Here is a 27,964-nt window from a genome sequence, read left to right on the forward strand (position 1 = left end):
ACACTTTGGACATGCCAATCAGCCTACCTGTCTTTGGACTGGGGGAGGAAACCGGAGTACCCGGAGGAAACCCCCGCAGCACGGGGAGACCATGCATACTCTGCACACACAGGGCCACAGTGGGAATCGAAGCCCCGACCCTGGAGGTGTGGGGTGAACATGCTAACCACTAAGCCACCGTGTGCCTCCTAGGTGTTACTTTAAATAAATAAATAAAGAAAGAAAGAAAGAAAGAAAGAAAGAAAAAAATAAAGTGGTAGAGTGAGCGCAGTAATAGGTTATACACCAGTGAGTTGAATTACAGCTGGCACTATTGTCAGAGCTGCTGGTCTAAAAATGAATCAATACCTTCTGACCAATGAGACTGGAGAATTTAGCAGTTAAGTAAGGTGCATATTTTATTTAATGCATATTTTTTCTCTAAACTAAATTCATGATGTAGAAGGTTGTTTGGGTTTGGCCAGACTGGACTGTGTCCAACCCAACTGGCTATTTTAATCACACTGGACTGGAAATAACTTGTCATGGATTTGGGCTGAATTAATTGGCATGTTTACAGTTTGGACCTGTTTGCAGTGTGTGAGCAGGCTGGAATCAGGTGATCCAATCTGGCAACCCGGTGTGAACGTGTGTGTGTTATGAAAGTGAGCTGAGGTGTAGTCTGAGCTTCATTCCTGCCTATCACAGCGCAGATCTCCATTCAATCTCCACGGGACCTGTTTGTAAATAACTTTCTGCAGCAGCGACTGACATTTTCTGTAAGTAGACTTGATGAAACTGGTTCACTGCTTTGCTCCGGGAATCTTTGGGGTAAAGTTTTGATGCAGTTTTATTGTCAGGTCCGGCTTTGTGTGCGGAAATGAAAGCGGTTAGTTTGTGTGCAGAGACAGTGTCATGTTTGTCCATAATGCATGCTTAAGTTCAGCTGGCACGGATATAATAGTACAGGGAGAGTGACACCTGAATGGCAGAGGACACTATGTCCATTTGTCATAACATTAGACTTTCCATGTGTGTCAGATTAGAGCAGCTCGTGCACATTATTATTATTATTATTATTATTATTATTACTACTACTGCTATTATTATATTGTTGTTGTTGTTTATAGCATGTGTTCAGATATCTGCAGCCAATTAAGACAGAATTGTGCTGTTTACTTTATAACTGAACAAGAGCAGTTTCTTGAAAAATAAGCATATATTGATACATTGTGTACAAAAAGCGTTAAAAGTTAATTAATATTTATTAATACTGCAAGTCACAATATTAATTAACAGAATGTTAATGTTAACACTGTTCAGACCTAACTACAATCTTTGTTCAAGTGCACCTATTATGGCTTTTCAAATATGACCTTTCATGTAGTGTGTTATAGAGCTGTTTGTGAATGTAAAAAGTCTGCAAAGTTTCAAAAATCAAAGCGCACGACAAACGGAGTTATTGACTCCCAAAAGAAGGAACCGATTCTGAACAGCTGAATCGAGTCGTTAGTAATTCCAGACTTTTCTTCCTGTACTAACCTACATAGGTTTGTAACTAAAAGCCCCGCTTCTGGTGCATTTTAGACACACGCTGACAGTGGTAGACCAATCACAACAGACTGGGATATCTGACCAATCAGAGCCGAGTATGCTCTCTGAAAGGAGGAGTTTAGAATGAATCAACTAGAACGGATCGTTTAACGAGTCGTTTTTGACACTGGGGGGGAATGTAATGGTGCAATTTAAATGATGAGCACATTAAAGTGTTTTTTGACCTTGGATGCATGTAAATCTATTGTATGAGACCTTTAAAACAAAATTAGGCACGTTTCGAAACCATAATAGGTGCACGTTAAGGAATATTCATGTGTGACGGAGAGGCTGTTAATGTATTTGCTTCAGTATTTTCTGATGTGCTAAGAATTAGTGCGTGCATTCATTCATCATGTATTAATAGTATTAATTCATTCTCATTTGTGGATCTTGTACACTATCTGGCCAAAAGTTTGTGGATACCTGACTATCACATTCATATGTGCTTGTTGAACGTCCCTTTCCAGATTTATCCCCCTTTGCTGTTATAATGAACTCCGCTCTTCTGGAAAGGCTTTCCATTAGATTTTGGAGTGTGGCTGTGGAGAATTGTTCATTCAGCGACAAGAGCGTTAGTGAGGTCAGGCACTGATGTCAAGTGAGGAGGCCTGGCATGTAGTTGGTGTTCCAACTGATTGTAAAGGTGTTCAGTGGGGTTGAGGTCAGGGCTCTATGCAGGCCACTCTAGTTCTTTCACTCCAACCTTGGCACACCATGTGTTCATGGAGCTCGCTTTGTGCACAGCGGCATTGTCATGCTGGAACAGGTTTGACCCCGTGGTTCCAGTGAAGGGAAATTGTATACATATAAAGACATTCTAGAAAATTCATTGTTTCTAACATTCTGGCAACAGTTTGGGGAAGTATCACATATGGGTTTGATTTGGGAGGGTGCAGTACAGTGGCTTAGTGGTTAGCACATTTGCCTTGCACCTCCGGTTCGAATCCTGCCTCCAACCTGTGTGCGTGGAGCTAGCATGTTCTCCCTGTGCCTTGGGGGTTTCCTGCAGGTACTCCAGTTTCCTCCCAAGTCCAAAGACTGTAGGCTGATTAGCACCTCCAAATTGTCCGTAGTGTGCGCAATTGTGCAGGGTGTGCAGGGTGTCCCCCGCCCCGTGCCCCAAGTTCCCTGGGATAGGCTCCAGGCACCCCTGCAAGATAAGGAGTATGGAAAATGTATGAATGGATGGATATTTTGTGGGAATGTTTAACTGCACAAACAGACACAGCTCACATTTATGTGTCTTATCTGTGCAGTAAAAATGATTCAGGGGAGGATTAGCAGAATGTACACAAACATCCTAGATTATTAATGAAAGTTTATGATCATGGATTAGCATAATGCATGCCAAAATGATCACCCACCTATGTGATACCGGTTTTTAAATTAGACAAGTAGCCTACACAGGTAAGTCCTAGCGTAAGATTTGGATCGATTTAAAAATCCATGCAGCAATCATAAACTGATTATTATGTTTATGCAGGTTATGCAATTGAGGTAGACTTAGTTTGGTGTCCTTGTAGCCACCTTTGTGAATGCTGCAGTATGATTTTAAAACAAGCTGTTGTGTATCAGATTGTTATTATGTCTAATTTTTCTGCATTATATCATGAACGAGCTAAAGATTTACCTGGGTGGAGTATTTAGCTCACCAGACCTGATTTAAATGGTGACCTTTAAACTATATCAAAGCAGGCATGATTATTATTCATTTTTGTCCTAAAAGGTCATGAAAGATTTAAACACATTGCATTGCATGGTGTATTGGGTAATCTATTGAATCGTTCACTGTCTGATTTTTAATCTGCCTCGACATGCCTGGCTTGAACGCTGAACGATTAAGAAGCGTCCTTTGAAGCATGATAATCTTGCGTCCTTACCCATGGATCGGTCCTGCCACACCTACAAGACTTTAACACTAATCTAGTGTTGGAATAGGTTTTCCACTAAGTACTAATCACATACCATCAGTACGTGTTTCGTAGATGTATTGATCTCGACGTAGACGTGCTGAAACGTGTTTTTGTTGGAGGACTGTGGGAATTCTGACTTCAGAAAGCGTGCAGTGGTTTAAGGAGTATAACTACAATGAAATTTTTGATGTTTGGGAAAGAGACTAGTACTGTATTTAGGACTGGATGTCTGAGTGAGAAGAAAATTGTCTCTATAAAATAATAACCCCTCCACACTTCTCAGACAGAAGCAATGTGATTTAATGCAGTTTTATTTTTATTAGTGACCTTGAATTTTAGGAGTCTTTCAAGTTGTGTTAAATGTGCAGTTTGTAGTGTTTGAAAGTGTTCCCCCAGTCCAAAGACATGCGCTGTAGGCTGATTGGCATCTCTAGATTGTCCGTAGTGTGTGAATAGGTGTGCGTGTGTGTGTGCGATTGTGCCTTGTGCCTTGCGCTGGGTTGGCACCAAATCCTGAGTGTCCCCTGCCTTGTGCCCCGAGTTCCCTGGGATAGGCTCCAGGCTCCCCACAGCCCTGTGTAGGATAAGTGGTACTGTAGATCTGGCAAGTTTTTTTTAACTTTCTGCCTGTTTACATTTTTCCGTCCCAGAAATAAGCTCCACCCCCAGAACAGATCTTTTCATTTCTGTCACTTTTCCTTGAAAGGCAGCTTATAAGGTATATGTAGTTTCACCATATAGTTTGAGCTTGGTTGTGGAAAAGGTAAAGACTTGTTTTCATTGCAATTGCAGTTCAGCACTCAGGCAGCCAAGGGCACTAAAATTACAACCTGAACCTTTAGCCTGTCATAATACTAAAGAAATGGTAATTACGCATACATATTCGTGATATACAATTTCAATACAATACCCCTACAAGCACAGGTCAGAAAAGTCATTTGACATGATCAGATCTGCAGTTACACAGCCAAGTTGTACTTTAGCTCTGAAAAAAATCAAGCTGTACATGTATATACTGTACATACTTGGTGAGTTTGGCAAAAGTTTAATCAAATGAAAATAAAAATGCTAAAAGTAAGTAGAGTATAGGTGAAGGTGATCCAGATTCACAAAACACACAGACACACACAATTATTGGCTGCCAGTCAGAGTGCATGTTGTAGACCAATCCTATTTTCAGACTCCACAGATTCCTTCCAGGTCTCACTGTTCCTCTGTGTCTCAGCCTGACCTTTGTGTGTGTGTGTGTGTGTGTGTGTGTGTGAGTGTGTGTGAGAGAGAGAGTGCATGGACTGCAGGTCATAAGGCGTCATGAGGGCTGCATGTGTCCTTGAGCAGTTTTGCCCTCTGATGTCATGGAGCTTGTACTGAAAGGCTGGTAGAAACTGAAGAGTCATCTACCAGACCTTTCCATGGTGACTTGGCAGTACTTGGTTTGTTTAAGTCCCAGGCTACAGCTGGTATGTGTGTGTATGTGTGTGTGTGTGTGTGTGTGTGTGTGTGTGTGTCTTTTAAATAAGTGACCCTATTCTAGAAGACTCAGCACTACTTTCAACTGACAGTGTAAAACCTTTTTTTTCCACCATCTTTTAGAGCCTAAAGGTGGTTTGCTATTAATCTCTTGCTATAAATTAATGCTATTAATTATGTCATGTGACCTTTTCACTCACCTCAGTTCCTAACCCTTGTGAACGTTTTCTCATATGCAGTGTGGCAGAGCTCTGTGTGAATATTGCAGTGGGGTCATACAGAACATACTTCTCTAAGAGCATTCATTTGTTAGTGTTTCAATGAGGATTTAAAAAAATAATTACTCTGTGTTCTGTGTTTACAGATGATTCAGTTAATAGATAAAGTTTATCCAGCGCATGGCTTCATGCACACTCGTACACACATTCATACACTCATTCATATTTAGGGCCGGTTTATCTTCGCTATAAATCTACTGCCATGTTTGTGGGAGGTGGAAACTGGAGAAGCACCACACAAACAGGAGCCTGAGCTCAGGATCAAACCTGGGACTCTGGAGCTGTGAGGCGGCAACACTACCCACCGCACCCCTGTGCTGCCCCTATAACCTACAACCATTTCACCGTATAAACCTATAACCGTTTCTGGCATCAGCCTGCACTTCTATATATGAAGTACACCAAGTGTTTCTATTTAAAATAACAGTATTTACAGACTAATTTTATTTTTTTTAAATTAGTTTTATGTGTGCCAGTTTCAAAATATTCTACACTTGATTTAGCTTTGCAGCATTGTTTCGTAAGAGTAAACACAGAAGCTCCATGTTGTGGTTTGTTGCTTTATTAATAGCTACTTCCCTCCCAAACTATTTTGTGAGGCAGTCATACTTATCTACATAATTATGTCTCATTTTGTGGTGCAGCAGCATGTTGTAGTACATGAGTATGAGTATATAAGACTCCAAGCTGTTGGTTTTTTGAGTGATTGATTTATTTTGTCTTGATATTATTTTCTGTGCAATTACTTTTTTTTCACAGATTGTCACAGGAATCAAAGCTGCACACTGACTCAAAGAATTGTGTATTATTGTATGACCAAATAAAAGGTCATATCAAACACTGCTGGTATTTAATGTGGTCAAGAAATATAATGTAAACGTACTGTAAATCCTAACTAATCCTAATTGTGATCTCAATACTGAATTTACACTGTTTTACACTGCTGTATAGCTGAAATGCTTTTATTTGAAAAGTTTTCTGTCATTAAGGGCAGTTATTTAATGCTAAGTACTGTATATATGATTGTATATATTCTCATTAAAGTAAAGTGTGCTCAATTTGCTAGTATAATACTTTGCTTTTCTCTATGCCATAGAAGAATCGGTAGATGTTTTAATATAAATTTTAATATTAAAACTAATGAATAAGAAAAGCTTGTCTGACCACCTAGTTATAGTAAATAAATCTACTAAATAATATACTAAAACTTGTTCAACTTAATTAATTCAAGTTAGTTGCCAAAAATGCCTTAATTTAAACTGTGCTTTTTCATATTGTTGGCAGCCAGTAAAGAAGTTGGGCTCCCCCTTTTTCTAAATCCAAATTTAACCTCTGTGCATGGTGTTTTCTGTTTACTGAGATCAGATGCAGTTAACGTACTTACTTTATTTATAACTGTGTAATCTCATTTAGAAGTTTGGGGACTTTCTGTCTTCAGCGTGAAAGGGTAATTATTAAAAGAGGGAAAGAAGGCAGGATAAAACACATCCACAAGCACCCATGCGTGCACTTACAAGAGTCTTTCCTCCTGTAGGTCGCTTCCTTTTATTAAGGAATTTCATAATACATAGACCATGTCTGTTCTTGCTGTTCTGTCTTTTCCATATTGAGTTCTGAGAGCCTAAGCTTTTATTAATAATATTTTTTGTTGTTAATATTCAGTATCCAGATCACCATGGTGCATAGGCTTAAGGCCTGAGTGCTTTAAGTCATGGCATTGCAGGGTGGCTCAGATGCCCCCGCTGCGGATGAGAGGGGCGTCCCGCTGGATATCGACGATGTCCACATACTTCTGCAAGGTCAGGATCTTTCATACCTACAGATCTGTTGATAAACTATGATTGCAGAGTAAAGCAGTGACATGTTTTAAATCGCTGGGAGGGCATGGGCTTGTCAGGTGAAAAACTAATTTTTTGTACATATTTAGTGTTTTGTACTAGAGAAAGTTGTTGTGCAATCGGTACAAAACTTTTCGGCACAGTATGTACTTGATCATAACAGTGTGTTCTTGATCGTAGCAGTGTGATCTTGATCACAACAGTGATCATAACAATGGTTATGTATTTGATTCTTTGATTCGTCCTTATTTTCCTTGCCCTCCTCCTTTAGTGTCTGACTCATTGACTCACCTGTAAACGACTATTTAAACAAACACTGCTGAGGGTGCGGCTGCAGTTTGTGTGAGCTGTGTGTATTTGTTGTCATTCTGAGCTAGCTGGATATCACTTAGCAACAATCTTGCCATTTTATTCATGTGCATGTAATAAAAACATAAAAAACTAGTATAATGTAGCTCTGCTACCATTGGTGTGTGAGTGTGTGTGTGTGAATGCGAAACTGTGTAAAGTGCTTTGTAGAACCGCTAAGATTAAAAAAAAAAAAATGAAAGAGAGAGACCTTCAAGACTGTGACATCCTACAGCTTGAATATGGAGAATTTGGCTTTTGTGTCTTTAATTGCAAGTGATTATTTTACAATAAAAGCATGTCCAGAAGAGTTTTATTCCTCTTATAACACTGCAATTTGCTAACATTGATATTTATTATATTGCAGAACAACAGGTCATGTTATTTATTCATTTATTGTTACATTAAATGTTGTGGAATGTCCAAGAAGCAAGTTAAATCCTACATTTTTTTTCTCTTTCTTGAGGTTAATAAGACAAAAAAAATGCAGCTTGTCATGTTATTGAGAAACCGGAAAATGCAAAGCCCTTAAGCAATGTCCTTAAGGCTCTCCCATGTTAGAAAGCCTAAGGCAATAGTCTTACCATACCTTACAGTCTTACCTTACCTTACAGTCTTACCGTACAGTCTTACCCGTCACTGTTACAAGAAACATTGTGGCATTATGTTGCTATACAGTATAATGTCACAAATCTGAAAAGACCGTGTATAGCATGGCTAAAAAGAGGGCTAAAGGCCTGTAAGACTGTGACATCCTACAGCTTGAATATGAAGAAGTCAGCCTTGTTTCTTTGTGACTCTGAGCCAAATGAAAAGTGTTTGAGCTGAGATCAAACTGAAGTTAATCAGTGCATGCTTGAGGGTGAATGAAAGTATGTAGTAAGTCATGTTAAATAGACTTCAAAATAGACTTCAAGTTAAACTATAATGAATTCAGAATGACTCTGATGCTCATATTCATAAGTTGCTCATAGGTTCCTGGTTACACAATTGCACTTTTTGATTATATAGTATACAGTTATAGAAGGGAAATTATTTACAGTTACACTATCCAGTATTAACCAGATGAGGATGGATTCCCTTTTGACTCTGGTTTCTCTCAAGGTTTCTTCCACATGTCGTCTCTGGCTTGCTCATTAGGGATACATTTATGTATTTAAAATTTATATCTGGAATTGATACATTTCTCTAAAGCTTCTTTGCGTCAATGTCAATGTTAAAAGTGTTATACAAACAAAATTGAATTGAATAGAATTGGCTATTACAATGGCTTGACTTTTATTGTTATTAATTCATTTATTTTTCCTAGCTATTTGTTTTCCCATGAATCAATAACACAAATCAGATTAATCAAGTCTTCTTTGAATTCAGTCACCATTTGCTTTCAGTTTATTCTGGTCTTTTAGACCCATCTGCCAACGCTAGCTGGGGTCAGGACACACAGTGAATTTAAGCTAGACATGGTTGGTGTTTGCTTTGACTACAGGAGGGACAATAAAAAAAGAGTGGCTATTTCAGGTGTGACATCTATACTATTTCTGTCTGCTACAAGGTGCAGTGTTTCCCCAATGCTAGATGAACGACGCAAAAAGATACAACGCTAAATACTGCACTTGAACCAGTGCTATGCAATTTCAAGCCTGATTATTTGAACTTCAAGAAAGTAGAACATTATCGTGTTTCTTGTCTGCCAGTTTTTTTTTCCCCCATTCTAAATACCGTATGCAGGATAAAAATACACTTTCACGCTGTGCTGTGTGTAATTAATGCTTTTAGTTGGCCCACCCTAGTTAATAACCTGTAATACAGGTGCCCAGTGTTTATAATGCAACAATTGCCATGTATCAGTGCTCACTGTGTCTTTTGTTAGATGGGTGTTGCTGCTTTAAAAATCTTTTTTTCTTCTCATTAGAGTACACCATGATTGATTTGAATAATAGCGACAGTTTTATATGACACATTGAAACAATTTACCCTTGGATGTGAGCTAGCTTAATTATTTAATTATTTGGTTTAAAGAACCAAAAACATACAATGAGTAGTTACATGTAGCTATTCAAACCTATTCAAAGCTGAAACATTGCAGGGTGTGATGCATGTAGCTATGTGTTTTGGTTTGAGCTATATTTGCAGCCATTTCTAATCTGAGCTTAAAGTTAGTTACTGCCTGAAAGAGCCACTGAGTTCTTTAAACCACAAAACCATAAAATTCACGTTTGGCAAGATATCTACATATTTCTACATGGATGTATTCCATTTTTGTGACAGGATGAAGTTGTTGTAGAGAAAGCCTACAGAAACTGTTTAGTGTGTTCTGCATTTACAGCTTTGGTCATCTTGCTCTGTCATGGTAGCATGTTAGTTTTGTCCTAACTGTGCTTGTACCATTTTTCTTTTCTTCTGCAGTGGAGCAGGAGCAGGTTCAAAAGAGGACATTTACTAACTGGATCAATGCTCAGCTTTCAAAGGTAAACCTTTTAAAAAGCTGTAAATCTGCATAGAGATGTATTTATTAGGGCTGCAACTAACGATTATTTTTCATAATCGATTAGTTGGCCGGTTATTTTTTAGTTATTTATTAATCAATTAATCGAATGGAGGCTGGGGCAAACTTTCAGTACCTTTTTATTTATTTATTATTATTTAAAATAAAATCCACAAACTGAGTGTTACAAATATAAACTTCAGACTAAAACTTTGTCCAATTATATAAAACTGAAAAGAACCCAATACACACAAACACACACCAGAATATATATATTATTAATTTAGGACTGTAATTTATATATATTATATTATAAGCTTATATATAAGAATTTATGCATTACATTTTATGGATGCACAAAAAAAACTGAATAAAACTCCAGTCCTAAATTAATAATAAAAACTCCCTTTCACTGCACCTTGTGGTTTCTGTTACTCGCTGCCTTTAGGAATTTTTTTTTACTACTGTTTACTTTTGATCATAGTGTTTTAATTAGACATTACAGATCTTACTCACACTACACTCTGTATCAGCGCGTCTACACTGCGTGTGAGGAGCAACACGGCCTCGTTACTAACACATCACTTCCGTTATAATAAACGACAGAAGTTACACTGCAGGCGCGCAAATACAGCATATAATTACAATAAACTTCAATTAAACTAAACCTTTTAAGCAACTTGCACCAGTTTCCTGAACCCCATGCACACAGTGGAGCATTTTGGGTACAAACATAGGTTTGTGGTCGTGCATGTCGTGTTTCCGTGCTACACAAACTCCACTTTATAAAGTTTGATCTTCTCCGTGGTGTTTAATATTAAATGCTTCCCTGCCTTAGAGGACTTTCTTCCTCAGTCACATGACGATTTCTCCTCTGTCTGATAGTGACTGAGGTCATGTTGGGTATAAAAGATAATGTTGACATAAACATTAAATTGAAGAAATTCATTGTCGTTGACTCTGGGTATTAGGCTAATGCTAGCTGTGTCACATTCCGTGCGTATGACGTCATGTGCCACTGACTGGGAAATAAAAAAAAGGCTAATGTTCTATTTGAGACAATATCACCTTTCTAAAATTCACACACTAGACCAGGGGTGGGGAATCTTATCTGGAAAGGGCCGGTGTAGGTGCAGGTCTTCATTCCAACCAAGCAGAAGCCACAGCTGAAACTATTGAAAGCCAAGATCAACTGATTACACAGGTAGAATCAGGTGTGGCTCCTGCTTGGTTGGAATGAAAACCTGCACCCACACCGGCCCTTTCTGGATAAGATTGCCCACCCCTGCACTAGACAGTAGAGTACACAGTGAATAGTGTAAGTGTACAGTACATCATTTGAGAGACAACTTAAGTATTTACTCTCCAATGCGTGTTTTCGGTACAGAAGTAACATAGTGAGTAAATGTACCCCATGCCGACTAATCGATAATGAGATTCATTGACCACGATTTTCATAATCGATTATTATCGATTTTATTGATTAGTTGTTGCAGCTCAAGTAGTTATACAGAATTAGTAGTAATTCTTTTTTGGGCTAATCTTGCAAAAGCAATCGTGAATATGGGAGTGTGAGGGGTGACTTTCTCATCTAATTCTTGGTTAGTTAATATAAAGTTAGATAAAAACTAACTAAAATACTAACATGGCAGTTAACCTATTGATTTTTGAAATGGTCATTCATCCAAACAGTTTACCAGTATATAACATTAACATTAATGCCTACATGAAACACAAAATGCAGCTAATTCTGTGTCCAGCTTTCGATCTTACAAAAGCTACAAATATGGGTGGCATGTCTATAAAATGACTGACAGCACTTAACTCTTGAACTTGACTACAAAGTAGGTGTACAAACCTCAGGTTTCCATGCGATGTGATACAATTTTGATTCTTAAGGCAACAATTCAATATTTGACACAACCACTGAGTCTGCAACAATAATTTTGATTTATAGTGATATGCGAGCACCTTTGTTTGAACTCTGGCAATTCACCTTGCTATCCTACTTACACATCAATTAAAAATATTTTTTAAAAAAATTTTTTACACACTAGTTGTTCATTCTTTTTTTAAATTATTTAAAATTGATTCATAATAAATTCTATTTCATGATAATTGATTTATAATCAAATATTATCAATTTATGTTTGTTGCCAAATAGCCTGATGATTACACCCCTACTGCAAAGCACTTTTTAAAGTTAAATTTAGAGCTACATGCTGTGTATGTAAATGAATATGCAGTAAACACAACTCAAGGAGTCTAGAGCAGAACTGTTATTCTCAGTTGCATGAAGGATGAAATATTGACCAGTGCTCCTTGAAGGTTATTATTATTAATGGAATAAGATTTACTCCATAGCATGCATTATCACACTGTTCATTCAGAGAGCAAATGTTGGCCAATACTAAACAAAGTAGTTAATTCAGTCATTCATTCATCTTCAGTAAGCACATTATCCTGGTCTGGGTCACAGTGGATCAGGAGTCTATGCCTGGAATACTGGGCATGAGTGTAAAGTCAGCTCCTCTCACTATGTTAAATGAGTGATCCATTGTGATGGGATATAACTTTGTAATGGCAGCCTCATCCACCTCGAATAGACCCAATTTCAGCTTGCTCTGAGTCTGCAGCTGACTTGAGGTCTGCAGAAGCGCTGCTTCTATATTTTAGCTTTGATCTCAAGCAACAGAACATTCTTTCCAAATGACAGATGTTTAATGATTTCATCACAACTAAATTTTCTCTATTTGTTTATTTATATCTGCACTTTGTATCAGATATTCTATTTCACTGAATTTTTGAAATCCAGAATGCTGTTCCCTCTATGGACTACATCTTCATGATGCAATGGTTGTGTTTTCCAGAGGATCTGTCCCTCCTTGGTGCAGGATCTATTTTCAGACCTCCGTGATGGAGATCGATTGCTGGACCTGCTGGAGGTCATGAGTGGCCAGCACTTGGTGAGTGTCATACCCCCCTTGAATATGTTTGCTAATGCCAATCAGTGTAAGTGTAAAATATTTATTGCCACATTTGTTTGATTTCCCCACAGAAACGAGAGAAAGGCCATGGAGTTTTTCAGCAGAGGGGAAATGTTGAAACGGCTTTAAACTTCTTAAAAAATAAATCAGTGAGGGTTTGGTTATGCCTTTGTTCAATCATATTGAATCAGTGTACATTCTTACTCAAGATCGGGGAGAGTATGAATTTTGATGATGTTTTTAAAGGAATAATCTTCTACTACTACTTCTATTAATATTAATAATAATGATATGAAATATTGTTAGCTTGTTAATATTTTTTTCTTTTTAGATTAAGCTGGTGAATATAAACATCCCTGATATCATAGATGGGAAACCTTCCATTATTTTAGGCCTCATATGGACCATTATTCTACGCTGTCATGTGAGTATCACATCAGTTACAAAGACCTCACATTTGTCTGTGTGTATTTCGGGTATTTTCACATTTTACTTCTATGGATCCAACTGTGTATTTGAATACCACACCATACCATTGTGGTGATGTTATATTAAGCAATGGGGTGAATTTGAAACTCCCGCTGAAATGGTTGCTTTGATTCAACCAAAAGGCGTATTGTGATTCATCCCTTTTAGTGGCATAAATTGGGTCAGGGCACTTGGGATATCTGCCACAGAGAAAATATGCCTGTACTTTATCAACCACAGGAAGGGCATTGAAATGAGAACAAAATAGGTTTTCAAAATAGCGTAATGAGGATTATATTGTTCATCCTCTAAGACATTTGTGTGACATCATCAGACTGTTTGAAAAACTGTCACACCTTTAAATAAAACCTGAACAAATTCATTATGTTTATCTGTGTTGAATTTCATAAGCAGCACTGTAACTGAAAAACTGTGACTTCCTGCAGATTGAGGAGTTAGCCAGCACTCTCTCCTTTGGATCCCGTTCGTCATCTCTGGATTCCCTGTCCAGTGTGGATTCGGCTCCTGGAACCCCTCTTCGAGGCAGCCCTGTTCCACGGAGAGCATCACCCCTCCATGCACGCTTTCGCCTGTCTGCTAAAAAAGCCCTGCTCCTCTGGGTGCAAGACCAGTGCCAGAAGTGTGTTTCTGCTCCTCAGTTCACTGAATTTTATTTGAAGTGGTTTTACTTGTTTGTTTGTTTTTTGCCAGTTTGCACTGACCTACATTACATTTTCTCCATTATACTTAATTGATCCTATAATTTCTCTATTATTCTTCTTTCATCAGAGTGGGCTCTTCAATCAGTGTGAAAGATTTCAAATCGAGCTGGAGGAGCGGTGTTGCATTCCATGCTATCCTCTGCTCCTTGAGGCCAGACCTAGTGGACTTCTCCCTAACCGAGACGAGGAGCAACCTTGAAAACTTAGAGGAGGCATTCCGCATAGCTCAGCAGGATCTGGGAATACCCAGACTGCTTGAACCTGAGGGTGTGTATAATTTCTTCAAGATCTATCAACTTGTAGAATTTCACAAGTTTCATCCAGTTAATTAAAGCATTTATTGAACAGTAAAGAGACGTGTGTTGACACATTATTCAGCAGAATGGTGTATCTAAAAATAAGCATGAGCAACCTTCTTTTCAGCAGGTTTTAATCCTAATACAATCACATGCCACTAACTTTTTATGTATCCAATATCAGATATTGATGTCAGTAACCCAGATGAGAAGTCCATAATGACGTACGTAGCCCAGTTCCTGCAGTACTCCAATGATATGCCTTCAGTTGATGATGATCTTGAGGTGAGACTTCCAAAACTCCAGACAAGCAGAAAAATATTTGCATACACAACGTTCTAAATGGGAACTACTGAGACAAAGCTGTTGTCTTGTAAAATCCCATCTCAAAATCTTAGATGATGCTAGATGTTTGCTGGGTTTTGCTGTTCTTGTAAATTTTTTCCCCTTCTTTTATATTTCTTCTTTTGTGCCTATAATTATAACTTCTAATTCTATAACTATAACTATAACTTCTAATTCTAATCTAAACCTGTTTCTGGTTCTCCTGGCTCACTCCTCCTGTTGTCTGTTGGGCGTAGCTGCAAACTCTTGTTTTTCCTACATGCTTTTCTCCTGTCAACCTTCCAACCTACTGCACACCTGCTGTTCTGGCTTCCCCTCTGCATCAGGTACAGATGCCAAGCTTAATTTATGGTACTTCTACAACACAGTGGTAACCATAACAAATCTGAAAATGCTGTCAAGATGTAGACTTCAACCAATTCAGTCTAACGCTCTGTGATTCTGCTGATATATGTGCATAGGCATCACCCAATCAGAAGGTCAGAGAGATGACTTGTTGGCTTCAGCGAACCTATCAAGAATTGTTGGATGTGTGGTCCTCCACAGAGAAAGAGGGGTATAGCAGACGGTATAAGGTGAAATCAGGCTTCAAGCCTCTTTAAATTTCCTTTGTCAATGTGTATTTTGATTTTGTAAAAGTGGTTTATACACTTTTTTTTGGCAGTGCTCTTAGTGCATTTGGTGAATTTCCATACTCCCCACTCTCCCAAACAAATACTAACTTCTGCTAAGAATACGAAATGTACACACATAAAACACAATACATATTTGACACAAATACAAAATAACAATGGGAACAGCATCCTTGCTGACAACTGACACAAATCCATATTATTGGTAAGCATTTAAGTGCCATATTATCTTGTTCTTAGCGTTGGCTACATAGTAAAGCTATTTGTACTCTTAAATACACACACACACAAAAAAAACAAGTTTGCTTGACCATAACAGGACTTTTTGGATCTGTTATAGGCATTCCAGACATTTGTGGGGTCATTCTATGAGCAGAGGCGTCCAGTGATTCCAATGCTGAGTGCAATGAAACGTAGCACCAAACTCAGCAAGGAGCAGGTTGCCTTAAGACAGGCTTGGGACAATATGGAAGGCAGGGTGAGTTGCAGCTCTAGGGTTAATGTCTCGTCTATAAAAGAGAGGAAGAGAGACAGAGATCTTTGCATTGCACTGTATAGTGTGTCGGAATATAATGACATCCTGTCTCATACAGTTGCATAGATACAGAACTGAGCTGGATGTAGCTTTGCCTGCTCCTTTACACACTTTGGCTCAGTGGCTACAGAGAATGGAAGCAGTACTGGCTGAGGAACAAGGTGATGCTGATGACCACGCAAGTGCCGCCCGAAATGTCAAAGACAAGCAAGAGCAGCTCAAGGTTTCTAAACCATGCCGGTTCAGCCACTTTTTCCCCAGAGTTAACTATTAAGGTTTATTAACACAGTAAATAATAATTAAATAAACATTTCCTCCAGGCATTAATGGTGGACATGAGTGGCCATTTGGATACACTTCATTTGTTCCACAACACAGATGATGATGGTTCCTCTCAGATTCCTGCTGAAAAACTTGATGAACTCAAGAGACGGTGGGCATGTAATTTTTTTAAATTTTATTTATTTATTTATTTATTTTAGCCAGAGTACCTTATTTTAAAAGTAATCCATAAGAAAACACCCTTTAAGTAGACATTTTTAAGTGTCTGATATTATTTGTCCATAAGAACCAAAAGACCATTTGATATTTACATTTACAGCATTTACATTTTTTATTTATGGCTTTTTTTTTTAAGGTGGTAAGGTGAAAATTGGCCGAAATATTTGTACTTGAGTAAAACAGAGATTTTCCCAGAATTTATTTAAGTCTTTAGCATATACTAAGGTAACTATGATTCCTGCAGTTTCACCAATGCCAGAGTGACAGCAAAGTACCATGGCATCAAGTTGGAGTACTTGGAGCACTGGCACCGCGTCTGTGAGCTTTTAAGCCATCTCAAGAGCAAGCTGAATACCTGGAGAGGACCGTATGGCTCTCAGGAGTCTGTGCTGTCCCTGCTTCAGGACTGGGATGTAAGTCATATTGCTATGCTGAACATACAGCTGACACATTTAAGGAAAAGTAACAACATAAAGTGTCTTAGTAAGGTGTTGGGCCACCACAAGCCTCCAGAAGAGCTTCACTGCACCTTGGTATATAGTCTGCAAGCATGTGCTCTGGATATGTACTGGAGCAATGAACAGCATTCTTCCAAATATTCTCTCAGTTGGTGTTTTGATAGTGTTGGTGGAGAGCATTGTTTTAAAACTTCAATCCAAAACTAAAAGTCCCATAATTGTATGTTGTATTGTGTTGTGATCTGGTGACTGGGTATGGCCACCGAATATGATCATTTTCAGTGAGCCCTATGATCTGTAGTTGTGGATGTTGTTATCTTGAAAGAGGCCACTCCCATCCGGATAGACATTTTTCATTATGATACAGGTGACCATTCAGAAGAACTGATTTACAGTGATTAAGAGGATAAGTGGGTCCAAAAGCATACTAACAAAATGCCCTCATAGCTTAAGAGAGCCACCAGTTTTTCCTTTCATTTTCATGCATCTGTATAAGTCCTTTTGTATTCTTTGTGTAGTAAAGATTAGACTACAGTAACAATTTGTTCTTTCCTTGAGAGAGGGAGAGAGGGAGAGAATTAAGACAGAGTATATAACATACTATAATAAACGGACTAAATAATATAAACAGAGTGTATAGATGAAAATTGAGCCTAATCTTGCCATTAGAGTTATGTTAATGACTTAAAGTATTTATTCTTTGCATACTGCATTAGGATACCATAGAGAAGCAAGGCCTGGTGTCCATCTTGAAAGCAACACTCCACAAGCTGAAAGAGACTGCTAGCACATACACTGGCAAGGCAGCCCTGTGTAAGTGAATCCACTGCAGATGAACTTCAATTAAGTCATTTTGGCATCAATTGTCATCAGCACAAACACTTTTAACATTAGACCTCTAGTTGAATACTCAACTTAACTTTATGTCCTGCATTTCTATATGATTACCACAGAAAATATGTTTCCCTGTACTGCAAAAACACATTTACTTGAAACACGTTCAAAGCAAGCTGAGACAGATCTACTGTTATTATTATTATTATTATTATTAGTAGTAGTAGTAGTAGTAGTAGTGTAGAACAAGGATCCATAACTATACATTCCAGACATAAGCTTGAATTCTGAAGTAGTACAGATTTTTCTTCTGGTATGCATGAGACTGAAGCACTTTCATGTTATCTTTGAGCTACAGTGACCGTGTTATAAAGCATATCTACAAATTCTTTTATCTGGAAAAAAAACAAGTTAGAGCAAAACTAGATTTTGTTTGCATGTTGTTATTTTTATCTTCTCGACTAAGTTATCTTCTTGATTGAGTAAATGCTTCTTTTATTCTTCTGTGCAAAAAGTAAGTACACCCTTGACCTCAGAAGCTAGTATTGCCCCCTTTAGCAGGAATAACGTCTTGTAAGCGTTTTGCATAATTGTCCACCAGGCTTGCTAGAATTTCTGACCACTCTTCCATGCAATATCCTTTCAGATACAAGATGTTTGAGGGTTTTCTTGCATTTACGGCGCATTTCAAATCCCAACAACATTTCAATGGGATTCAATCCAGGCTTTGACTAGGCCATTCCATAACCCTCCATTTCTTCTTTTTGAGCCATTCCTTGGTGGATTTACTAGTGTGCTTAGGATCATTATCAACTTCAACTTTCAGACAGATGGCCTCATTATCTTCAAGCACTCTTTGATATGATGCAGAATACATAGTTGAATGCAAGCTGTACAGTCTCTGAGGCAGCAAAGCAACCCCAAACCATAACATTTCCTCCACCATGCTTCACAGTTAGTATGAGGTGCTTCTCCTGAAAAGCTGTCTTTGGTCTGCGCCAAACATGTCTGCTGTTACTGTGACCAAACAACTCTATCTTTGATTGTCTGTCCAGAGCACATTATTCCAAAAGGCCTGGCCTTTGTCTAATGCTCATTGGCAAACTGTAGTCTTGCAAAGGCTTTTTCCTGGCACGCCTCCCATGCAGGTCAAATTTCTGTGATCTCTTTCTGATTGTAGAAGCATGCACTTTGACACCAACAGTTGCAACACTTACTAGCAGATCCTGTGATGAAATTTTGTGGTTCGTTTGCATTAGACGGTCTGCACTTGGGCTGAATTTGCTGGGACGGCCAGTCCTGGAAAAATTGGCATTTGAAATCTGCGCCATTTGTAGATGATTTTCCTCACAGTGCAATGATGCATTTCAAATAATTGGAAGATCTTTTTAAATCCCTTGCCAGACTCGTAGGTATCCACAACCTTTTGTTTCTGAACCCTTATAGAACTCTTTAGATCTTGGCTTGATGACACCACACACCTCAATAGATATGAGAGGGGAATAAATAAGACAGGTTCCACCTGCACTCCCTAAGCAGGTCCTAATCACTGGCTAAACACCTGATTCTAATTATATGGATTTGAAGGTGTGATAAATGTAGAGGTGTACCTACTTTTTCCAGGTGACTTATCTGTTTTTTTGTCAATTTAAATTGTGAAAATTACTTCATAATGTCAGTTTTATGTGTCATTTGATATAGTGCATCACCTTTATTACCATTATTATTTATTCAAAAAGGATCAAATGTTTTCTTGTTCAAATATGTGAAAAAAACAACAATTTCCATGGAGTGTACTTATTTTTTCACATGACTGTATATGGTAGATTGAGAGTAGATTGTACACCTCCAGACTGTTCCTCCAACTAAAGACAATTTCCAAAACATTCCACTGGTTTTCAATGATCCACTGAATTGTAGGGAAAAGCCAAGCCTTTTTTGGATAACATTCCCTTATATGGATAAATTTGTTATGATTTACAAATACCTAACTTGACTCACCTGTTGCAAAAAAGATTGCAAAATAATTCTACATTCAAATGCAATATACAAAGGGGCAGTAGGTTGTAAATCATTGCTGCACACATGTAGTCCTTTTTGAGGTTTGAAGAAAAGTTTCATGATTATGATCAGTTAGTGATAGTGTTGCTTCCCAGTGCTTTCCCTATAATGTGGGACAAAATGTCTTCTCTATAAGATTCACAATGTTTGTATCCTCCCTGCAGCAGAGGACTCTGGGACAGTGAACAGACAGGTGAAGGAGGCTGAGAGTGAAGTGGCAGTGAGCACAGAAGAAGCAGACACTTTAAGGGGCACTTTGGACCGTGTACTGGCGGCATGGGAGTTATACAAACACCGCTTACACCTACTACAGGTCTTCTTGGGCCAATCACAGGCAGGGAACAAGGTAAAATCAACCAGTACATAGACTATACATTTCTTTGGTGATTCTGAAAGGCTTCCAATTTAATACATGTGCATACTGCATAGGGGATAACCTAAATGTGTTTGAGATTAAAGTTTGACATAATTGACACTCATTTTAATAATAATGTTTTTTTTTTTACATTTATATTTATGGTATTTAGCAGATGCCCTTATCCAGAGCGATAGATGTGCTTTGTAGTCTCTATCAAAAACAAATCCTTCCCCTGCTAGTTCACTAGGTCACTGACTAACTACATACAGTATCAAGAAAAAAAGAGAAAAAAACCCCACAAGACAAGTATTTTAAGCAACATAAGCATATTTGTCCCGAAAGTTTTGAAAACTTGTGTTACATTAAATGTGTTAAATGACTAAAAATATACAATACTGTAACAACTCATAGGGTCAGAGGTGCAGGATTATTTGGATTTGGACCAATCGATAATGTTATTTAACTTGCTTCTGTCATGCTCTTGTGTCACGCAGCAGGTCCCTGATAACCTGTCAGAATGGAGCTCTCTCCAGGCCCAGCTGAATGAAACAGGAAACTTTTTGATTGAGATGACGGACAGCTCCACCAGCTCCTCTCTAGCAAATGAGCTTGGTAAACTTAACAGAAGATGGGCAGATTTCATCAAGCAGACCAAGTTTGTGAGTACACAGGAAGTGATCTGAATATTGCCCATTGCAGATTTTGTCTATCATAATAGACCTTTAATATATCATTTGATATCAGTATCTGATGTGGTACATTTTGTGTGAGCAAAAGCCTTTTATTCTTCATTTATTGTCAGGCGGTGCCATCGCAGCAGGTTAGCAGCACAGCCCCGTGTGCTCAGGCCGCACAATGCCTAGTGCAGGAGGCCGGTTGGACACTGAGAGAGGCCATGGAGGTGTCCTCTGAAACACTGCACGCATACAGGAAGAGACTGCAGGTACATCAGACCTTCAATCCTCATCTAACACGTATCACACAAAACCCATTTCTAACAGTTTGAAGAAAAAAGAGAGACACGTTTGATGTTTTTTGAAATTATGAAACAACCATGGGTTGTGGGGCGCATGGTGGCTTAGTGGTTAGCACGTTCGCCTCACACCTCCAGGGTTGGGGGTTCGATTCCCACCGTGGCCCTGTGTGTGCGGAGTTTGCATGTTCTCCCCGTGCTGCGGGGGTTTCCTCCAGGTACTCCGGTTTCCTCCCCCAGTCCAAAGACATGCATGGTAGGCTGATTGGCATTTCCAAAGTGTCCAGAGTGTATGAATGGGTGTGTGAATGTGTATATGAGTGTGCCCTGCTATGGATTGGCACCCTGTCCAGGGTGTACCCCGCCTTGTGCACGATGCTCCCTGGGATAGGCTGCAGGATTCCCTGTGACCCTGAAAAGGATTAAGCAATATAGAAGATGGATTGATGCATTGTTCTCCACTATGCAGATAAATCTCACTGTGAATGCCAAGTAATACGCATTCAGAGAGAACTCAGTGTACCAAACCACACAATGCACACTATGTAGTATACTTACTGTAAATAGTAATATATTTGGATGTATTTATCGATAGAGAACTCAAAGCACTTCTGTAAGTCATTCTGGGTAAGAGCATCTACTAAATGCCATAATATGTAAATGTAATGACACCAATAGTGTACTGATTAATTTAGTGCAGTAGTATGTGGTTTAGGATATGGCCCACATAGTACTCTAAGGATGTAATTATCTATTGCCATTTCCTCAGTATTACAAAATAATTGTAAGGATAAAATAAAATGTTATTGTGCACATCAGTGTGGTAGTTAATGATTACCAGGTGAAAAAGGAAAGACTCTCAGTTGCTCTGTTGTAATGTCAGTGTGCTGCTGTGTTGGCACAGTCTACTGTGTAGGTTTGGGTCTATCTGCATCAAAGAGGACACTAAACACAAACTAGCCCACTCTAGCTAGCTAGCTAAAATAATCTGTAGAACGCAAAACTATCATCTTTATTTGCTTCCGACGTGTGAACTTTAATTGCCCTGTTTGTGTTCTCTGTGTATTTTATTATGACTTTAAATATATGAACAAGGGCAAGCAGACACCGTGGATGACTCACTTTTGCCTACAGATATGACAATATAGAGAACCTCTAATTTTTTAATAGCTGGCTGTCATTAGTTCTAAACAACTTCACAACTAGGTAGAAATACAAAAAGCATATATTGGCTCACTATCAGTCACTAGGTCTGCGCCAAATAGTGAACAAATAAATGCTTTACCTGTTCAGCAAGAAAAAATCGAAACTCCACCACCTGAATCCATTTTACTCTTACAGCATGATATCGAACTGTCTCACTCCCATTTGGATTGTTTACTCCCTCACATTCTTACTCCTGCTCTCTCCGCTTATTGGGTGCTGTCTCTGGCCTTTCGCTGTGTAGTCGGACTTCTTTTATGCCTAAAGTTGGGGCATGCTGACAGTTGATACATCTGTGTACATTTTTTCCACCAAGTCTGACGAAGTTTTTTTGCACTTGACTCAATAATAATGTTTTTTCCCCCTTTTTTTTCTTCAATTTTTAAAAACATTTTTTCACAAATAATTCTGAGAGTTCTGCAGCCTCACAAGATGATATATAGTGATTACAGAACACAGGAGATAAATAGGAAAGATTCTCAGTGTTAATTGCAGATAATATGCTGGTTATTATAACTAAGTGAATGCTTTTATGTTTTCTTCAGATTTATGGGTGTAGATGCCCAAACCTTGTTTTATTTCTCTTTTGTCATTGTGCGTTTGTCTTTTCTCACAATCCATACAGGCCATGGTAAAGAAAATTTCAGCCTTAGACCTGGACCTATTATCTCCATCTCCAGGATTTACTGAAGAGACACTGCAGAAGCTGAAACACACACTTCCAGAGGTGATAGCAGCTGCTTTTGAAAGACTTCCTCACACTATTGAAGACTCTCTTAAGGTCAGGGTATGATTTAAATAAGAAGCATCTGGCATCTGAGGTTTTGTATGTATATGTGTCTGTACAGATGAGGCAGGCTCTGAGCGAGGCAGATAAGGCATGTGGGGGGCTGCAGAAGACAGCATCTCAGCTGGAGGGTAGACTTGCTGAGTTGGATCACTGGAGCATGGAGGCCATGGAAGTTTGCCAACATTTGAGAGAATGGCAACACAGGGGCCACCTAGGGCCTCACCCTAGAGCCAAAGTGAGTATGCAAAGCACATTTCAGTGCCAATAATACGCATTTCTGATTAGAAGCTTGATTGTGATGTGCTCTGGTTCCCAGTCACTTCTTAGCAGAGGGCTGCAGCTGGAGGCACAGTTGGTGACGGAAGGACAGGATCTGCAAGCTTTGCTGGAAAAACTGCAAGAGAACTCCACCCTGCCCTTTCTCAGTGTGCATGCCCTACAGGGCAGAGTGAAGCACACTGCAAAAAACTCTAAGGTAACCACAGAATATAGCTGTCAAAGCAAACAGATCACATCTTCTGTCATGGTTCCAACTAATTGTGTCTGTCCTGTCTGTTAGGAGATCATCGAGATGCTTACTCCTATAGGACTAAAGCGTGAGGGAGAGACTGAAGCTGATCAACCACCTCCAAAAGTTATTGTTCGTGCTTACAATGTACCAGAGCCCCAAGCAGGAACCTTCCATGAATATGAAACTCATGCCTCCAAACCTAAGAAACCCTCACAGAAGACACGAACACAATCTCAGCACCAACAGAGTCCTGGCTGTTCTCGCCATACAGCCAAAACTGGCATTAAATCCCAGGTGCTTTTGCAGGCTGATCCTCAATATCAGCCACATGGTCAGCATAGTGTCCTGCTGAGAGCTGAAGACATAGAGATCATACAGAACCTGCCATATCCCCCTGGAAAAGAGATGCAGATGGAGCTTCAAACTGAGGATCAGGAGTTAACTGTACACCCGAGTCAAACCAGGACCAGGACGTCATCAGAATGGCCTCAGCAGTTATCAGAGTCATCCAGCAGCACTGTCATTAAGTCAGTTACCTTACACCGACAGCATCCTGCCTCTGAATCTAAAGCCAAGTGTCAAGCTGTAAGTGTTAACCCACAACAGCATTATGGGCTCCTGGCCAAGGCTCATAGCCTTCCTCAGTCCCTGGAGACATCACACACACATGTCAAGACACCAGCACAGGCTCAAATTCAGCTGCACGCACAGGGAGACGCACAGAGACACACCCAGCTTGCTATATCACCCCACACTCCACAACAAGCCCAGGCTTTGCCCAAAGTTCTTATCACAGGCATACATCAGAGACAACAAGGCCAAGGTAATGCCCCAAATCCTCGCCACGTCCCTGGGCAGAGTGAGGTGTTTTCCCGAGCTCAGGCTATGGCTGAGAGCAGGATGAACAAGGCCAAACAGCATCTGAATCAACACATAGAGGAGGTCATCACCATATTCAGCAACAGAATCATATCTAAAGAGCAGGCCAGGAGGAAGCAGGTGAATCTAAATATATTATATATTCATTTTCTGTTCATATTTACTTATCTGACTTAATTGTTATGCTCAGAAATAGAATCACAATGACAAAAGCAAGTCTTTTCCCTAACTGACCCCACTCTCTCTGTTAAAACTATGTATCCTTCTTCATGTTTGACTTCTTAAGTAAAAAGGGCAGATTCGAGCAGCTCTTTTCAAGTTTTGGTGCAATGATAATTTCTGGTCTATAAAATATAATCAGATACCTGAAACGAATAAACTGACTAGCTCATTTACATGGCAATATAGCCGTGCTTTTTTTTCTAAGATGTCTTTAAATATCTATAATTATTTCAGATCTAAAAACACTATAAACATTACAAACTGTACCTTTTTCTTCAAGACTGAGCAAGTAAAAAGGAACTGTGCAAATACCATCACTGTATGTAGTTTTGCCCCTCTGTTTGTTGTAAAGGTTAATTTATACTGCATATGCAAATCTGTGAACATGTGCAAGCAGCATGTGCAGACATTTGCATAGATGTCTGTTTAGTTACTTGCAGTGGGCTGCTAGCTTTTGTACTACTAGATATACCTGATTCAGAGCACCTCAGATGCACATGGCGTTTAGTTGAGATTATGGTGGTGTGCACATTGGCTCCTCTCTGAACCTCTGTGAGCCATGCTTACCCATAAACCCGCTCTTTACACTTCAGTACAAGTACATTTACCTACATCTTAGCCTTAATGTATTGTGAATCTTTTTTTTTTTTACTTCTAGGGTGCATTACGAAGACTTAATCCAACAGTGCTAGATGAATTCCTGGGAGCTGTGGAAGCCCTAGGGGCATTTTGTTCTGAAGCCCAGATCCAAGACCTGGAAAAACTTTCTCTGTCTGTCAGAGCCCAGTGGGAGGTAGGCCAAAATAATAGGCCTTACCTGACTGAGCGTTTGGTATCTGCATGTTGCTCCTGACTGTCAATAATAGAGTACTTTCACTCAGTGCTATGATAAATTTCTGTTTTGATATAGTGGAGCTCTCACATTTCTGGCAGCATTGTTTATACTTATTAGTACAGTGAGAAAGCAACTTCTCTTTTAGGTTTCTCTAACTATTATTTATTTGTATAGGAATTTATGAGAGTTGTATATGAAGTAGGTATTTCTCACATTGACGAAGCACACAGTTTCTCCAACTTGCTAGAAGGGCCTTTCAAGTAATCTTACATATCTGATGAACAATGATGTTCATTTTTCTTTGGGAGCTATTACAGAGCTATTACATGGGAGTGTTTATGTAATGAGCCCATTCTAACCAAATGGTTCAAAAGGGTGACATACTAACTGACTGAATCTAAAGTGGTCAATAGATTGTTGTGATTGGGTTAGGTTTTGTATTTGTGACTAGATACTATTGTATTATTGTACAGTACACCTAACTCTATGATGTCGTGCCTCAATGTTTAAGGCTTTGGGCGACTGCTCAGAATGGTGTGGGTTCAAATCCTGGCCCTGCTAAGCAGCCACAGTTGCGTCATTGAGCAAGACACTTAATGTTCAGTTACTCTGTTGCATTCCCTCTCAATTTTAAATTCCTTTGGATAAAAGCATACAACAAATGAGTAAATGGAACTGTGAAAGGCCCTTAAAGCAAGAGGTGAAGGAACCAGCGCAAGCTGATGGTTAGTTGAGTAACATGTCTCAAAACAGTTACATAAAACATTAACACTGAGACTTCCCAGGTAACCATAGAACCCTAAGATTGATTCTGGTCTGTACATCTCCCAATGTGAATGGGAGAGACCTGCAGTAGCTATAGGTTGCTGTCATGTTTATTTGTATAACTCCCATTAGCTGGATGGTTAGGTAAGTCTAAAAGTCTCTACTATATGTCTTACCACCTAGGATGTCTGTTCAGCAATAGAGTCCTTTCTGCCTGAGTTGTGGCGAGAGGTTGAGCGAAGGCAGTCAATTAATGTGGCTCTTGTGAGGCATGGCATAGACACTAACACAGAAATCCCAGCCTGTGATCCAGACAAAGTGTGCTGTGAACAGGTACCTCTAACACCACACTCCCTTATCTGCATAACCCTGTATGTATGCATGGCTACAAATATTCACCCCCACTACCTCTCCCTGCTTATTGATTTAGTAGGAGTACATGCCAAAAAATGCATGTACTATACATGCATGTATCGGCTTATTATAACCTAAATAATACAATCAGCATGATTATTTATTGGGTTAATTATATTCTTCACAAAACTGAAGTCATCCTTCTCACCAGTTAATAGATTGATCAAACATATAGAAATATTAATGTATAAGAAAAGAAGTAAGAACAAAAGTTTACATAGCTTAAGAGTAAATGAAGAAAGGAAAGAAATTTATACCAGCAACACTTGCAGTGTATTATGCTTAACGTCACCAGACTTTATACACTGCCGTCTTCATGCCAGGTCTGTTTTCTTGTTGATCTGGCCTTATTTTTTGGATAGTGTTGTTGTTGTAGGATACAGTTACATTTCATTTTTAACTGCTTGGAGATACATTTACAAATTGAGGTATGTTTCAGTTCTTTTCACTGAAAAAAATAAACATTAGGTGATGCAAACGTTTGCACTTTATGTCTGAATTCTTCTTTTTGAGTGAAGGAAGTATCAAAAAATGAAGTATGAATTAAAAAGAAAAAAATATTTATGGGATACCACATGAAGCTAATCAGTTTGGTATAGTTCCAAGAGATTTCTGATGTGTTCAATCATGCAGTCATAAAAAAAAAAAAGAATCAGTGCAGTTATGATTCATGGCTGTTGTGCATGTTTGGGCAGCCTGCAGGGTGTAACCATAAGGCGTTGCCTCTTTGCAATGGTAAATGCTTGAGCATTGCTTTCATTTGGAATCACTTTTACTAATACATGGTCCTACTGCCTGTAATCAGAGCTTCACCTAGCGTGGAAGAAAAGAAATGCATGGTTACGACATAAAATGAGATGCATGGAAATGAGATCCTACTGCATCACCATGACTTAATAAGGAGATATGAGGGAACAAGATCATAAAGTTATGGCCACAAGTTAGTAATACAAGTTCACAAGCAAATTAAGTGCAGCAATATATATCAATAAGGTGTGATAATTGTCTAAATTGCAGATTTCATAATGTATATATTGTGCTATGCTCCTATCTCCAGGCATGTTCCTTAGTAGTTGAGCCTCAAGAGCGTCTGAATGCACTTTCTCAGCTCAGTTATACTCTGAGATCCCCAGCAAGCTCCTCTGTGACCACCACCCAGTTGACAGAGTGTGATGGCAAACTGGAGACTGTCCACTACCAAGTTATTCCAAGCAGCAACATACCACCTTGGCAGCACCGGTGAGTCTTGAAATTGTGTTTTAGTTTTA

The 27,964-nt window shown here is 39.0% G+C and overlaps 1 protein-coding gene across 1 annotated transcript in view; it reads left to right on the forward strand.

Annotated features, from left to right (window-relative positions):
• The first annotated feature begins 502 nt into the window (after nt 1-502).
• Nucleotides 503-27,964, forward strand: part of LOC128601584 (uncharacterized) — a 126,481-nt gene continuing 99,019 nt past the window's right edge. Inside the window, exons 1-25 of the mRNA XM_053614887.1 lie at nt 503-758; nt 6,899-7,035; nt 9,829-9,890; nt 12,778-12,873; nt 12,966-13,043; nt 13,226-13,318; nt 13,809-14,002; nt 14,152-14,351; nt 14,565-14,665; nt 15,187-15,300; nt 15,698-15,835; nt 15,951-16,115; nt 16,213-16,325; nt 16,638-16,806; nt 17,568-17,664; nt 19,911-20,092; nt 20,599-20,763; nt 20,907-21,047; nt 22,906-23,007; nt 23,129-23,305; nt 23,387-23,545; nt 23,630-24,580; nt 25,341-25,475; nt 26,466-26,737; nt 27,714-27,935. Of these exons, the coding sequence (XP_053470862.1) occupies nt 6,948-7,035; nt 9,829-9,890; nt 12,778-12,873; nt 12,966-13,043; nt 13,226-13,318; nt 13,809-14,002; nt 14,152-14,351; nt 14,565-14,665; nt 15,187-15,300; nt 15,698-15,835; nt 15,951-16,115; nt 16,213-16,325; nt 16,638-16,806; nt 17,568-17,664; nt 19,911-20,092; nt 20,599-20,763; nt 20,907-21,047; nt 22,906-23,007; nt 23,129-23,305; nt 23,387-23,545; nt 23,630-24,580; nt 25,341-25,475; nt 26,466-26,737; nt 27,714-27,935 (4,214 nt within the window). The 5' untranslated portion in view covers nt 503-758; nt 6,899-6,947. The remainder of the gene's footprint in view (nt 759-6,898; nt 7,036-9,828; nt 9,891-12,777; nt 12,874-12,965; nt 13,044-13,225; nt 13,319-13,808; nt 14,003-14,151; nt 14,352-14,564; nt 14,666-15,186; nt 15,301-15,697; nt 15,836-15,950; nt 16,116-16,212; nt 16,326-16,637; nt 16,807-17,567; nt 17,665-19,910; nt 20,093-20,598; nt 20,764-20,906; nt 21,048-22,905; nt 23,008-23,128; nt 23,306-23,386; nt 23,546-23,629; nt 24,581-25,340; nt 25,476-26,465; nt 26,738-27,713; nt 27,936-27,964) is intronic.

This window comes from Ictalurus furcatus, chromosome 25 (assembly GCF_023375685.1).
Source record: "Ictalurus furcatus strain D&B chromosome 25, Billie_1.0, whole genome shotgun sequence".
Taxonomy (NCBI): Eukaryota; Metazoa; Chordata; class Actinopteri; order Siluriformes; family Ictaluridae; genus Ictalurus; species Ictalurus furcatus.